This window comes from Triturus cristatus, chromosome 12 (genome assembly GCF_964204655.1).
Source record: "Triturus cristatus chromosome 12, aTriCri1.1, whole genome shotgun sequence".
NCBI classification, from domain to species: domain Eukaryota; kingdom Metazoa; phylum Chordata; class Amphibia; order Caudata; family Salamandridae; genus Triturus; species Triturus cristatus.
The window spans coordinates 838127075-838143777 of NC_140595.1; the positions used below are offsets into that span (position 1 = coordinate 838127075).

At 49.6% G+C, this 16703-nt stretch overlaps 1 protein-coding gene across 2 annotated transcripts in view; it reads right to left on the reverse strand.

Moving 5' to 3' along the window:
• The window catches only part of NFAM1 (NFAT activating protein with ITAM motif 1), a 150272-nt gene that overhangs the window by 79141 nt on the left and 54428 nt on the right, over positions 1-16703 (reverse strand). For both annotated transcript variants that reach the window (XM_085637367.1, XM_085637368.1), the window contains one exon: positions 13302-13420. In XM_085637367.1, the coding sequence (XP_085493493.1) occupies positions 13302-13420 (119 nt within the window). The remainder of the gene's footprint in view (positions 1-13301; positions 13421-16703) is intronic.

Sequence of the window (16703 nt, forward strand, 5' to 3'; positions counted from 1 at the left end):
GGGGTCCAGAAACATGTCTCGTGGTGGCAGGCTGGTGTGTACCAGTCAGGGAACCCACTAGAGGCTGGTCGTTTTTCAGGGGGCCTCTCTAAGATGCCCTCTGAGTGTATTTTTCATTAAATCCCACACTGACATCAGTGTGGCTTTAATGTGCTGAGAAGTTTGATATCATACTTCTCAGTCTTCAGTGTAGCCATTATGGTGCTGTGGGGTTCGTAATGACAAGTTCCCAGCACCATATACTCTTAATGGCAGCACTGCACTTACAATGTCTAAGAATTGACTTAGACACTGTAGGGGTACAGGGCTCATGCACCTGTACCCTCACCACTGGTATTGTGCACCCAGGTAGAGGGCTGACTGATCTATGCCAGGGCAGTGGGTTGTAGGCATGGCACACAGGGATGTGTGCCAGGGCGACTCTTCACTTTGTTCTGCACCAAAATACGCAGCCTGCAAAGGCAGTATGGGTGTGTAAAGGTACAGGGCCTCTAAGGGTGGCACAATAAGTGCTGCAGCCCTTAGAAGCCTTCCCGGACCACAGTGCAATGGGTACCTGTGGTACCATTTACCAGGGACTGACCTGTGGCCAGAGATGCCAATTGGGTTTAGGTTTCAATGCAGTTTTAGGGAAGCAACAAAGGCCCCGGGAACCCGATTGGCAGGAACCCAGGGCACATCAAGTCAAAGTGCATCAGTAGTCTGGCACAAAGTGGGGGGGTTACTGCAACAGAAACCCAGCTTCCTACAGTCTTCACTCTTGGAATACAGAGTCCTCAAAAGATACATAAGGTGTAATGGGCTAGGCCTTACTGCTGGGACCGAGAGTCCTGAAATGGAATGTTATGTGTCATGGACTGATCCTCACTCTTTGGACCCTGAGTCCTCACACGGACCGTAATCTGTAATCGCCTGGTCCTCACCCTTTGGACTCAGATTTCTCAAAGGGAGCGTAATGTATAATTGTCTGTTTCTCATTCTTTGGACTCAGAATCGTCGAAGGGAGTGTAATCTGTAATGGGCTGGTCTTCACTGTTGGGACCCAAGAGTCCTCAAAGGGAGCGTAATGTGTAATGGGCTGGTACTCACCATCGGGACCCAGAGTCCTCAGAGGTAGGCTTGTCTTGATGTCTTACTGACCACAAAGATGGATTAGAGCCCGATTCTGCCCGCACAGCCATTTTTGCAGCAGGGGACTTCAATCCCCAGGGTCCTTTGCACCTGGAGGCGCCAACGATTGGACCTGCGACTGCGCCCGGAGGCGCATAAGAGTGCTCAGGGCTCCCGCAGCAAGGGACGTGCGCGGCGTGCGCGGGACGCCCCCGGGCAAAGCCCGGGCCAAGGGCATGCCCGTCTGCGCCCATCCATGGCCGGACAAGGCTGGGCTGGGCCACCCTCATGAGCTTTGCCCTCAGAACCGGCTGAACCTGGTACCTAGACATCGTATGGATTGAGGTCAGTGCTTTAATCCCGTGCAGCACATACATTTGCGCCACTGAGCGCCTTTTTGTTTTCTTCTCATTTTCTTCCTCTTGATTTGTGTGGTTCACTGCAATCCCTACCTAACTACTGGCCCCCTGCTGATGTCTGATACGTGTGAGAGCTGGAAACACAAGTGGATACGTTGGCATTGCTGTTTGAGGCTCGGGTAGGCAATCGAGGGGTAACAACTGGGGGGAATGAGAATGTCAGTAGCCAGGAAGCAGAGGCTGCACCCAGCACTAACGGGGTTGACTCGCCACTTGTACGAAAAAGAACCATTATTACTGCCAGAAATCAAGCTAACCAGTGTTTCACAAACGTAAGTTGGGTTAATCTAAACCCCCAGCCAGTAGATGAAAATGGGCAACGGCAGGAGCTCAGACAACGGGAGGGGGAAGGATCTGCTCGACGCCTTGAAGCTAGTAAAGAAAGGCTAGCCGTGCCATGCATTAATCTTCCACCCGGCTCAACCCTATATGTCATTGTCTTAACAGGTGTACCAGAGCTTGTGAGGGGGCACAGTGAATCACATCAGGAATTAAAAAACAAATGCATGTTCTGGCTAGCCAAACAGAGGCAATTTTTCTACAAGGATACAGGTGAAATCCTCCTCACACGCAGAGTTGGCTGGGTGGGCTGGAGACCAAAAGATGCACAGGGGGACTGCATTGTGATCAACTCCAGAAATCCATTGGTTGCCCGAGCAATCTTAGGCAGGGACGATTATAGACAGGAGGGGGTCATAAGCGCCCTACCGCTGGGCTACTTTTACCCTCCAGGGAGACCCCCGCAAACTAGATGGCAGAATGGTTGGGAGGGGGGAATGCCGAATCAGATCTAACAACCTGTTAATTTAGATCATGAGCGACCCAGGCAGCTACTTTTCAACATACCAATAATGAACAGATATGGGCTCTTAGAGGAAGTGGACTGACTCGCACCTGAAATGCATCGGCTAGAGGAATTCCATCTCCAGAGGGAGCAACAGGGGGGAATTCTTTACTTAGGGGAGGTTCCCGAACAGAGTACGTTATGTGGGTGGGGTGGGACCTACAGGAAGGTGTGTGCCAACAAAATGGAAGAAGTTGACAGGCACCACAGGGCCACAACAACTCGATCACCTTCAAATTATCCAACGAGATTGTGCAGGCGCCAGATTTGAGTACAGTAGAGGCCTTACATTCACCATCCCCCATACCCACCATCAAAGATAGCCGTTTGGACCCACCAAGGCTGCGGGTACTATCTTGGAACGTATCTGGATTAGTTGCCAAGATGGATAATCCTGAATGGGGAGTATTCATAGAACAACACAAGGTCTGTCTGTACCAAGAAACCTGGGCTAGGGGGGACACTTCTAAATCAGGCTACGCATTGTATAGTGTAGCTGCTACATTGGGGGGGGGAGGGGAGGTCCTCAGGGGGGCTTTGCACTTGGGCTGGTGTACATTTGGGCTGTGTAGTAAAACAGATGGAGACCCCTCAAAGGACATTTGATGTATTCTTCTTTATTTTCCATCAAGGATCAGAATTGCTCTCATTAATGTTCACTCCAGGCCGTTTAGCCGCAGCCAAGAGTCAAGGACACTCAATGAGTTAACATCCTTTCAGTCTACTATCCCTGACAGCTTCCTGGTGATTCCCGGTGGGGACTTTAACTGCCAATATGAGCCCTTGGATGGCCTGAACGGAGGCAATCCCAGTGAAGATGATCAACACTGAGCTATCCCCGAGACTACTATCCCGTCAGTAGGATTCTGGACCCCTTTGGTGCTTCAGATGAATTCCCGTACATTCAAACATCCATTGAGGGCATGTAATGGTAGAACAACATCGGATTCACCAGGTAATCACACTTTCAACAGAATTGGGCATGCCTCCGTTCTAGATTATATCTTGATAGATACAAAATCCTGGCACAGGGTAATAGATCTAAAGATTGTGCCTCGTCATGATAGCGACCTGTGACGGGGCCCTTCGGGTAGCACCAGGAACGCAGGAGGGTACGGACTGGTGGACACCGGTAACGAGGGTCCCTAACGTTCTTCCTTCTCCACAGAACGAGTGGGCAACGGACGTAGAAGAACAGTCTCAGCCGGCCGGGGCCGGGCCCTTTAACTGGATCGAGCTCGGCGCTCAAGCCCCGCCCTGGGACAACGTCACGAGGCCGGGAGATTCAAAAGGAGGCGGAACCAGGAAGTGGGGAGACGGCGATTCCCGGAGGAAGGACGAAGGCGAGTCAGAGTACGACGGTGAAGAGGAGAATATCGGAACGAGAGAGAGGACATCGGAGGAAACAGAAGGAAGGAGAGACGAGAGACCCGGCGGCTACGGACTCCGTGAAGCGCCCTGCCACGTTCCCAGGGGAGGAGCGTGGCTCGGACAGGTACGGGACCGGGCAGCGGGTTGGAGGCGAGAGACCCCGCATCACTCGAGTAACCCGTAAAAATCCCTTCACGGCTTAGCTTGAGAAAAACCCCTCACCTTTTCAGCCACTTCCCTATTAGTCACTCACAACTACGGTGAATCCTCACTCCCCGGTCCTTGGTGCTAGGGCTGCGCGCCTCTACGTCACAAAGCTAATATCGTCCCTTATCTCTCTCTCCCTTGGGGCATCCGGAGAACCATCCTCGGAACCGCTGACGAAGTCCTAGAGGGAAGGAAGAGAGAACCACCCCTACGCATCCTCGGATACCACCACCATCACGGATCCAGCGACCTTTGCAAGGGAAAGGCTAACCAGCCGGACAAAAAGAAAACTTGTTTCAATAAAACCCCATTTACCGAGAGTTCGTGTCGTGTCCCTCCTTGACGGTCCTTCACAACTGGTGTCAGAAGTGGAATTGTCATCTCACTCCGTCGGTGAACTAAAGATGGAGGCCCTCGTGCAACACCTCGTCCAGGGGCAAGAGAAACTTGGTTGGGCCGTGGAGAGACAGATGACGTCCGCACAAGCGGACAGGGAGGTATTCCAAAACACCATGAAAGCGCACCTGGAGTCCCTACCAAAGGCCGCAGCCGATCCTGGAGTACCGATACCCGTAGAAAGACGGCTTCCTTATTCCCCCGCGTCCGGAATGTCCTTACAAAAATACGTTGCGGGAGAAGACCCGGATGCGTTTTTGACCAACTTCGAGCGAGCGGCTCGGGCTTGCGGGTGGCCGGAAGAAAAATGGCCTTTCTTCCTAGCACCGCTACTGTCAGGGGAAGCTCAGGCTGCTTATCAGGTGGCCAACCCCCGAGGATTGACAGGCTATCACAACATTAAAGAGGTCATCCTGGAACACCTGGGGCTCGATGCAGAGGCTTACAGGAGCAAGTTCAGGAAAGAGAGAGGGGTGCAGGGGGAAAACCCTAAAACTTTGTATTTCCGTCTTAAAATGGCTGCGGACAAATGGCTCAAACCCGAGTCTAGTACCAAAGAGGAAATAATGACGCGAATATACATGGAACAATTTCTGGAAGCTCTACCCTTCGGGACTCAGAGATGGCTGAAACAACACCCCCATTTATCCCCCGAACAAGCGGTCGACATGGCCAAGTATTTCGCGAGGGCCCAGCCACGGTCTTACCCCCTGGAACAGGAGAAATCGTTCAAAACCCCAGCGGGAACCAGAAGCGAGAGAAAACCGGCCCTTCCTCCAGCCATTCCCCGCCCCAAGTCCACACGTTTCGATGGGCCCCCTCCTAAAGGACCTCAATGCTTTGAGTGCGGCGAATGGGGCCACATCGCCAGACTATGCCCGAGGAAAAGGGTAGACGAGCCCATGGATGTGGGGTATCTTCCACGGAGCGTCCTATACTCCGCTGAGATGGGCGCCTCATTTTACGTACGTGTGGGGATGAATGGTTTCACATTGAACGCCCTTTTAGACTCAGGGTGCCGACAGTCGGTGGTACAGAAAAGGCTAGTGTTGAGCCACCAATACCTGTCCCAACAAATTGTACACATAAGATGCATACACGGGGAGGTCAGGCCCTATCCCGTGGCCCTCGTTCCCTTGACACCCATCAACGGACCCACATGTACGGTGAAGGTGGGGGTGGTGGAGTCCCTGCCGGAAGACTTGATTTTAGGTGTCGATAACCCCGACTTTCTCACAATGTTCAAGCATTCCCTATCCCAAGTGAAAGGGGACCGCGAGGCGCCCGCCTCGGGGTTAGTCACTGCTGAGCCCTGGATTATAGACCGAAGCTTCCGCTTCGCCCAGTCTAACGATCGCACTCTGTTTAATGCCTGGGAAAATGCGCACCTCAACCAAACATCCCCTAGAGACACCTATCCCCGGTTTATTATAAAAGAGGGGCTGTTATACAGGGAAGGGACTAAAGACAGTACTCCCCAGCTATTAGTACCCCAGCCATTTAGGGACCAGATCCTGTTCTTCTCGCATACACATCTTACTGCGGGACATGCCGGGAGGGAGAAAACCACTAGCGGGGTACTACGATTCTTCTATTGGCCAGGGGTGTATAGAGACATCGAAACGTATTGTCAAACATGCGAAATCTGTCAGAAGAAGACCTCCTATAAGCCCCTAGCCGCCCCGTTACAACCCATGCCCATCATAGGGGTTCCCTTTGAGAGGGTGGGCATGGATTTGATAGGTCCCCTCCCTCGCACCAAGAGAGGTCACCTCCACGCTCTCGTCATCGTGGATTATGCCACCAGGTTTGTCGAGGCATTTCCCCTAACCACCCCTACCACCAAGAACGTGGCGGACAAGTTGATTGAATTGTTTTCCCGCGTAGGGTTCCCTAAAGAGGTGGTGACGGACCAAGGGACGCCTTTTACATCCCGCCTCATGAAAGAAGTATGTACGACCTTGGATATCCACCAGTTACATACCTCCGTGTACCATCCCCAGACGGATGGGCTGGTGGAGAGATACAACCGCACCTTAAAGTCCACCCTACGGAAGATGCTGACCGCAGAAAGGGGAGATTGGGACAGGCTACTTCCATTGGCCCTATACGTCCTAAGGGCCCAAGTCCAAAGCAGCACGGGATATTCGGCTTTTGAGTTGCTGTATGGGAGACAGCCCCGGTCCTTGTTGGAGATGACCCGAGATGCCTGGATTAACGAAGACAACCAAGACCATCGGTCTTTGTTAGACTATACCTTCCAACTTAAGTCCAAAATGGGAAAGCTGAGAGAACTCGCCCATTCCAACTTGGAAAAAAGTCAAGCGAAGCAAAAGAAATATTACGACCACGGAAAAAAACTGCGAACGCTGCAAGTGGGGGAATGGGCCCTCGTATTACTGCCTTCCAGCACTAGTAAATTCTGAAGTGAGTGGCAGGGTCCCTACCAGGTAATGGACACCATCGGAAATACCACCTACAAGCTACAGGTGACCCCCTCCAGAACTCAAAGTTACCACATCAACTTGCTTAAGAAGTGGCTTGGTACCCCACCGAAAACCGCCCACTTCTTAATACCGACTAACTGCACGGATGCCTCCTCGGTGGGCTCCTTGGTCATAAACCCTGATCTAAGGGACCAGCAGAAGGAACAACTGAGAGAGAGCCTCCGACCCTTTGAAGATATTTTCTCGGACTCCCCGGGGAGAACCAGCCTCGCAGAACACTCTATTGAAACCCCCCCGGACAAATAGTGCGACAAAAGGCCTACAGAGTTCCGGCTGCAAAACAAGAAGCCATCAGGAATGAAGTGAAGGACATGTTACGGTTAGGGGTCATCCGGCCTTCCACCAGTCCATGGTCCTCTCCAATCGTGATGATTCCCAAACCCGACGGGTCATCCCGGTTCTGTATGGACTTCCGAGCGCTGAATAACATATCTGCGTTTGATGCCTACCCGATCCCCCGAGTGGACGATCTAATCGAGAAAATCGGAGATGCCGTGTACATAACCACGTTGGACCTCACCAAGGGGTACTGGCAGGTGCCCCTTAAGGAAGAAGACCGAAAAAAAACCGCCTTTTCTACCGATCTTGGGCTTTTCGAGTTTACGGTCCTGCCCTTTGGGCTCCACGGGGCCCCGGCAACCTTCCAGAGACTGATGAACCGAGTGCTGATGCCATACTCCGCCTTTTGCTCAGCATACTTAGATGACATTGTGGTGTTCAGCCGTTCCTGGAGGGAACACCTACACCACCTCACCACCATACTCACGGCTCTCCGCTGAGCAGGTCTGCACATTAACGCTAGGAAATCCCGAGCGGCATTCCAAAAGGTACAATATTTAGGATATGTCCTGGGGGATGGAGTCATATCCCCACAGGAAAAAAAGGTCACGGCTATAGTAGACACCCCCTTCCCGTCCACCAGAAAGGAGTTGAGGGGCTTTCTGGGGTTGATTGGCTACTACAGACGCTTTATACCATCTTTTGCTGACCTAGCCTCACCATTGACTGATCTTCTCCGTAAAGATTGCCCCCTGCATTTCCTTAGGCATCCCACAGCTGACACACTGCAGGCATTCACAAAGTTAAAAGAAGCCATCACTTCGGCACCCGTGCTCATCTCCCCCAATTTCCTGAAACAGTTCATTCTCACCACTGACGCTTCGGACACCGGGATAGGGGCGGTCTTATCCCAAATAGCTGACGATGGGCTTGAACACCCTGTTCTCTTCGTCAGCCGCAAGCTCTTCCCTAGGGAATGCTCCTACCCCACTATTGAGAAGGAGTGTTTGGCAGTTAAGTGGGCGGTGGAAAAGCTGAGGTATTACCTGGAGGGGAGGCCATTCATCCTGTACACGGACCATGCCCCATTACAGTGGATGTATAGGAACAAGAGCAATAATGCCCGGGTCCTCCGCTGGTTCCTCTCCCTGCAGCCCTTTACCTTCTCGGTGCTACACCGCAAGGGGAGGGACAACTGTGCCGCTGACTTTCTCTCGCGGTCCACGCCTCTCCCCGAGCGGGAGCGGCCGGGGGGGTGGTATGTGACGGGGCCCTTCGGGTAGCACCAGGAACGCAGGAGGGTACGGACTGGTGGACACCGGTAACGAGGGTCCCTAACGTTCTTCCTTCTCCACAGAACGAGTGGGCAACGGACGTAGAAGAACAGTCTCAGCCGGCCGGGGCCGGGCCCTTTAACTGGATCGAGCTCGGCGCTCAATCCCCGCCCTGGGACGACGTCACGAGGCCGGGAGATTCAAAAGGAGGCGGAACCAGGAAGTGGGGGGACGGCGATTCCCGGAGGAAGGACGAAGGCGAGTCAGAGTACGACGGTGAAGAGGAGAATATCGGAACGAGAGAGAGGACATCGGAGGAAACAGAAGGAAGGAGAGACGAGAGACCCGGCGGCTACGGACTCCGTGAAGCGCCCTGCCACGTTCCCAGGGGAGGAGCGTGGCTCGGACAGGTACGGGACCGGGTAGCGGGTTGGATGGGAAGGCGAGAGACCCCGCGTCACTCGAGTAACCCGTAAAAATCCCTTCACGGCTTAGCTTGAGAAAAACCCCTCACCTTTTCAGCCACTTCCCTATTAGTCACTCACAACTACGGTGAATCCTCACTCCCCGGTCCTTGGTGCTAGGGCTGCGCGCCTCTACGTCACAAAGCTAATATCGTCCCTTATCTCTCTCTCCCTTGGGGCATCCGGAGAACCATCCTCGGAACCGCTGACGAAGTCCTAGAGGGAAGGAAGAGAGAACCACCCCTACGCATCCTCGGATACCACCACCATCACGAATCCAGCGACCTTTGCAAGGGAAAGGCTAACCAGCCGGACAAAAAGAAAACTTGTTTCAATAAAACCCCATTTACCGAGAGTTTGTGTCGTGTCCCTCCTTGACGGTCCTTCACACGACCATAACACCTTGACTCCAGAGATGGTATCGCCATGCCCTGGGAGTGTATCTGGTCCGGTATCACCAGCTGATGATAACCCTCACCAACTGTAGGAAGAGAGTTGGATGGGTGGACATATGTCAATCTCGAGAAAGGTTGTCCTCCCTACACCAAACCATCATCCCGATTCTCATGAATGCGATGCAATCTGTTCTCGCTGACAGCACATCAATTGCACTTCCAAAAGTTGCCAAAAACCACGCTACACTGACAACTATTATGGCTAATTTTTTCTACCCAAATAAAAGAATCAGGAATAATAAAAAACACCGACATCCCTGGTTTAATGAAAGCTGTTGTAAGGCCGAATCAGCTCTGATCTCTGCCATTAAGGCCAGGGATATGCCGCTAATTAAAGATAAAAGAGCGGCCTATAGAAATAATATGGATGAGGCCAAAAAAGGTTGGGAACAAGACGCGTGGGATACCCTGAGAAGTTCCCTGAGTACTCGTGATATGAGGACTTTTTGGAACGTGGTAAACACGGGCAGTTCTGAAGGTAAACCGGCGATAGAACCGAATCTAGGGACGGACGTGTGGAAGGCCCATTTTGTGTCCCACTACCCGAGGGCAAAGGCAGTAGATAGTGTAGCAGATAATGAGCCTTCTCTCCTACAGGTCAACTGTCCTGAGGCACACACAATAACCTCTAAGGAGATAGCAGATACACCGGTGAGAACACTTAAGAAGATAACTGCAGCCCTGAGCAAAGTAGCGCCAGCAAAAGCCCCAAGGCGTGATAAGATCCCCGGGGACCTGTTCCATAGTGAACCCACCATTTGGGCACCCTACTTGTGGACCCTATTCAATGCCATCCTGTTAGGAATGGCAATTCCTGCCACTTGGGCAGATGCGGAAATCGTACTTGTTTATAAAAAGGGCTTACCTCTTCTCCCCACAAATTTCAGGCCCATAAGCCTCATTGACATCAGTCAAAAAATATTTGCACGAGTGCTGCTGGGTCGCCTACAGAGCTGGATGGAGGAGCATAATGTTCTTAGCCCATTCCAAGCTGGGTTTAGAGAAAAAATGTCCACACTAGATCAGATTTTCAGGCTCCAATTATTACACTGGAAGACCGTGTATATTGAGGTTGGCAGTGTCTACTTAAAATTTGTGGACCTAAAATCTGCCTTTGACTTGGTGCCGAGGGACAAACTGTTGGCAACCATACTGGACCTGGGGGTTCCAGTGTACCTGTGCCAACTTCTGAGGCAATTACACAAAGGTAATTTTGCCCAAATTAGGTTTGGTAAACACGGGGAACTTACTACGCCCATACCTGTAGCTAGAGGTGTCCGTCAGGGCTGTGTCCTTGCTCCGACTCTCTTTTGTTTATTTATAAACGGGTTAGTTGAAGTTCTAAATACAGGGAAGGACATAGACGCCCCCAAGTTGGCGAACCGCAAAATCCCATCCATGATGTCCGCTGATGATACTTTGCTACTTTCAAAAACACCTATGGGTATACAGAGGGTCCTTGATAAGTTCGACATTTTCTGTAAGGAAAGGTGGCTTGAGATTAACCTACAGAAAACAAAATTTATGGGGCCCGATTCACAGAACTAACTTAAGACAAAATCCTAAACTTACTACCATTTTGGTATTCACAGAAGGCACTTACTCATTTTGGTATTCACAGAAGGCACTTACTCATTTCGGTATTCACAGAAGTTAGGAGTCCTAACTTTAGGACTCCTAAATGCCTTCTGTGAATACCGAAAGCCTTAAAATTAGGATTTTTCTCAGTTTAGTAGTAGTAAAGTTAGGAGTCCTAACTTTAGGACTCCTAAATGCCTTCTGTGAATACCGAAAGCCTTAAAATTAGGATTTTTCTCAGTTTAGTAGTAGTAAAGTTAGGAGTCCTAACTTTAGGACTCCTAAGTGCCTTCTGTGAATACCAAAATGGTAGTAAGTTTAGGATTTTGTCTTAAGTTAGTTCTGTGAATCGGGCCCATGGTGTTTAACTCAGGTAACAGCACCCGACCAAATCCGTGTTTGGAAGGCAGACCACTGGAGAGGGTGCCTGTTTTTGAGTACCTTTGCATCACGATTACAGAAAAAATGTACTGGGGGGCACAAATTAAAAAAGCCAGTCTGAAGTTAACCCAGACAACGGGGGCCCTGACAAGGGTATTCCGAAATTCCATCTACAAACCTGTGGGCCCGATAGTAGAAATCTGCAAAGCGCAAACTAGAGGTGCTGCCTTGTATGGCGCTGAAATTTGGGGCCACTGTCTTCCTGACAATCTAGTAAAAGTTGAGAACACCTTTGCCAGGCAATTATTTGCTCTCCCTCGTAGCTCCCCCCTCCCCCTGCTTCAACTAGACCTTAGGGTCAGATCAATCTCAGAAGAATCCGCCCTTCAACCACTTCAATTCTGGCAACGTTTGTGGGTCTCCCCACCGCTGGTCGAGCACAGAGAAGAACTTAAATAGGTGTTGAGTATACCAGGGGTGGGGAAGCTACCAAGGCTGGCTTTTATCCGGGACACCTTTCCGACTATGGGAAGGAGTCATTTGTGGCATAACCCAGAAGTAACTTGCCCTATTATATCAAGTAAGGAATTGAAGGAGGGCTACTGGAAGAACAAACTGGCCCCCCTCCAGGGGAACTCCACAACAGGCAAGCTTACCATAGTGTTTTTAGAAATCAAAGAACAGACCAGATTAGAGCCCGTACTGGATGACATTAAACCGGCTGCTGTAAGGAAGCTATACCTGCAGTTTAGGCATGGGGTACTGCCACTGCGTGCTCTCACAAACAAATGGGTGGGTTCACAAACCTCGGGTTGCCCGGCCTGTAATAACGCAGAAGAGACAGAGTATCATGTGTTTTTTTTCTGCCAAGGATACAAGAAGGCGAGAAAACGATGCCTGATTCAGTTATGCAGAAACCTGGGAACCAGGCACTGCCTAGAGGCTTTTAGGATATTGAAATATGATACGTGTTTCCCTGTAGCATTTTCAGTAGCAGGCTTATTATTCTCCATGTGGTGTACACGCAGAGCTTTTTAGAAGTTGACCCCCATAGACTCTGGTTGATCATTTTTAGGTCTCGCCTGAACCAGCGCATGCGCTGGTCTGGCGAGACTTATTGAGAGGGCTCCAAAAAGTGCTACCAGGCCAGCCTAGAGCTACAGATTACTTTCACTTTCGTGGTCGCACGGCCGCTTTGATGTTTGATCGCGATCACTTTCGCGGCCGCACGGCCGCTTGGCATAGCCAATAGGTCTCGCTTTTGGGACCTTATAAGTATTTTGTTATGCAACTGTTGCATGGCTAAACACTTATACGGTCCCAAAGGCGAGACCTATTGGCTATGCCAATGCCAATGCTTGTTATATATTTTTTAAGTGGACTCTGGATGTCTTTTACTTGTATGTAATATTTATGACTTTTATGAGCTCTTTGTATTATAATATTGAGGTATATTTGGCTTTATGGATATTGTACATGTGCACAAGACCGCCAAGAAGCTGAATGGTGGCTCTCGGGCTTGGGCGCATGCTCATGTGTACAGTTTTTAATTGACAGACACTTTACAAAAAGCTATTGTAATGGATGGCCAGTGGGCTAGAGCTTGGGTTTATTATGCCAGGCATTGCATATTGCACATGTACTGCACATGCACTTTAATGAAGTTAGTGGGATTGGACTGACCATGACATAGATTGTCTGTATGTTATATCTACGTGTTATACACGCATTGCCACGTGAAGAATGGATTTCCTCTCCTTGTTTTATTTTTTAATCGAATGAAATGTATGTTATTATATATATACTTTTATGGTCAAATTGGCTGAAATAAAGTTTCTTATTGACATTGATTGATATTGATTAGAGGGAAGGAAGACTTGGTTAGTAGAAGGGAGGACGCTAAGGAGAAACCCACGAGTTAACACCCTGCTGCACGGATACGCCAGAAGTGTTCCACTTGTGGTAAGTGTGGCTCCGGGTGAGGTTGTTACCAAACCTACACAAACCTCGACTTGCCTTCTTCTTCCAGAGCAGCAGCAGGGCTGTCCCAACCAGACTCAGGGCTGTCAGGACTCCGCAGGTGGTTTTCAGGAAGACGTGAAGCCCTCTACGCATGTTTCTTACATACCCAGTGTCTGTAGAAGAAAAGCAAGGTAGGACAGAAGTTAGTAGATCTCCCATCCTCTCAAGAAGCTTCTGGGAGCATCAAAGCAAAGACAGCAAAGGCTGGTCTGTGTTGCACTCAAGTCAAGTAGGTTTCTTGCTATGTGAAGGCCAGACTAGGACCCTCAACCCGGAGGAAGGTAGCTTCTCATCCTTCTGCTGGGTAATAAGGACCTGCTTCACATCATTCATCAGAGTGCTGTCCAAATGCTACACAAGCTAGGTCACATCCTATATTGCCATTGTTAAAAGAAGGACAATTCATTCCTTACTCGTACAAACACTCCGTAGTAGGGTGTACTCTTTAAGCTTGAAAGAGAGGGGTAAAGACCGCTATTACCTATCCCAAAACGTACACAAAGCCACACGCCACCACTGCGGACCATCAGCCGACCTAGAACCATACAATCATTTCTAGGCCTGTCTTCACCCCTGCACTAGCATTACTTCCCCAGGTGCTGGTCTACCCAAACCACTAAGGAGACATGCTCTGGTGTGCTGTGGTGTGCTGTGGTGTGCTCTGGTGTGCTGTGGTGTGCTGTGGTGTGCTCTGGTGTGCTGTGGTGTGCTGTGGTGTGCTGTGGTGTGGTTGCTGACTTTGGTGCTAGGAGACGTGGGTTCTAATGGCTGCTTTCTCACTAGACCAGACAATTGTAAGATTCCACACAAGTAATATTTAAGGGCCTGTAAAGACTTTTCCCTGACAAAGATTTGAGAAGTTCCTGATTTTTGCATTTCTCAAAGTTTCCTGACATTTCTTTGCCTCAAGCCATGGAAGGATTTTCTCCAATTTGCTAGATAAGCTTCAGCCTACACAGGGATCATGTTCACACTAACCAGACTCAGCCAAGGAGAAAAAGTGCATCTAGATTTTATCTGAAAAGTTGTTGTTTGGGGAACTTTTATATGCTCAACAGTATTGTAAATGGCAAGAACAGTAGTTGTTTTTTATGAAGTTTATCTCATGCTAAACCATTTTTGTGTTAAACAAGGAGATAAAGTGCTGTAAAGTGCTGCAAATGTGGCAAAGCATAAAACTTCACAACATTAGCAAAGTTGCTGAGTTTACGTTAAATCTTTGTGGTGACTGCTTTAGCTGCCTGTGTATAAAATGCAGTAATTAAAATGTGTAAATATACATGATGGATAGCAAAATTCAACAGTGCAGTCTGCTGCCCTGGTGTCACTGGCATTAGGCAACACACAGCATGTTCTGTCTGAGCCCAAGATGCCCCAATACATGCATCCTCGCTAACCACGCGGCTGCTTCGCGGAGCTGTGGTGGTACTACATCAAATACCTGCAAAAAGGACCAAGTTCACACCTCTATAACCCAAAAAGGAATCCAATCGGCTAAAAAGCCACATTTAATGAAGGTTCCAAGACTACAATCAGGTGCACTGAGAATATCTTGCAATGATTGACCAAATTATGCGGCATGTTTTACCTATTTATGTGGCAAAGGAAAAACAAATATTGCGTCAAGGAAAAATGATTACATGGTTTGCTATGCATTTACAGCCAAGTGTTGCTGCAAATTCTTTGGCAGTAGTTCCCAAACTTTTTAGTACCACGACCCACTTTTTAGAATGACAATTGTTTGCGACCCGCCTACCTTAAATGGACATGACGAGGGGCAATTCTTGAACGTAACTAACGCATGGTGCGGTATCGCATGGTCATTTACAGACAGCACATTTTCTATTGATGTGGTCACTAACTTTGCGCAGACATACAGTTTACTGATATTACTACATAACGCATGAATGATGCGTGGGAATCGTGTTTCTGTGAATATGTATAATTTGTGCATCACGAAGTAAAGTGTCTTGATTTGTTTTGTTCCAATTAAAATCTCTGTTTTCATCACACTTCAGAATTATAAAAATAGTGTGCTTCATTAGGTCTCGCCTAGCATTTCAGCGCGCATGCGCTGCTCGATCGGCGAGACATATTGTGAGAGAGGAGATTTCAGAAGGGGACTTGAAGCCCCACCCATCATTTTCATTGGGTCGCATCAGCGTTTATGCTAAACGCCGACTCCCCATTGAAAAGCATGCTTTTTGGTCACTGCCCTTTCTTCCTTTTGGACGGCCCTTCCGCACTGGGTCGTCAGCTTCACGGCTGTCGTGAAGGAATTTTTTATTTCTTGGAGGCGTGTAGTGTGGGATCATGTTTCCGAAGTGTGATCGGTAGTGGTACTGGTGAGTAGTAGTCTCCCCCTTCTTTAGTGGGATCATCAGTGTATTGGAAACAGAGCCAGTGTGGAGGCTGAAGAACTGAGCGTGCGCAGTACAGATAGAGACTTGCGCTCTCTTTGGACGGGTTCCGGTGGCGGGAGCTCCAGGCGGAGACTTTCGCCCCCGTTTTAATATTTTTCTGCCTGCTGGCAAAAGCCCCACCTTCCCACACCATGTCGGCCCAGGCACAGATGCACGCTATGCTTGATCAGCTGATGGGCACCTCTCGGGATGGTAAGGGGCAGTAGCTGCCATTTTGTGTTTTATGGAACTCCCGGGGGCGGGCAGCGAGCTGGGGTGGGAGGTCATTGATTGACAGTGCGACCTCCATGGCCTCCCCCTGTCAGGCCCACAAAGACGGCTGGCCCTAGTGATGGGTGGCTTCCGCCAGTGGCGGAGCAGGGAGTTCATTGTGACGGCAGCGGGCAAAAAGCTTTGTCATCAGTTGGGGGCTGACGCACAGACCAGAGGGGCTGACGTCATGATTGACCGGTCTAAATATCGTCACTGGTTCTGTAATTTCTTGTCTTTGACACCATTGGGGCATTTGCTGACGTCTCCATAAGCAGTTGATTTGACATTGATAGTTGTAATCCTCGTGTAATTTAGTGAAATGATCTTGGGTCTCTTATGGCTCGCTATTTTCTTTACATTGCGTTGTATCTGGTGACTTCATACTAAGTATTTGACACCGCCATGGCTTTGATAAAGTGGCCTTAGTTCCCTGACGTTACTGCCTCACTTGGTGATATCATTTGTGTGTGAGGTCTCCATGGGTCAGAGACGTCACGGTTACTTTTAGTGCAATCGCGTAATCCTTTGCTGGAGTTAATAGTAAATCACGACACCCAGCCTTTGGTTATGCCCCCTTTGGTTGCTTAAATAAATCTTCCTTGACATCATATTCATTTAATGTCAGCATAGGTCGATGATATCACCATGACTTTGGTGTCATGTCTCTAACATCTCCAAAGGTCAGTGACATCATAGTGGTGGTTGGTGCAATTGCAGTATC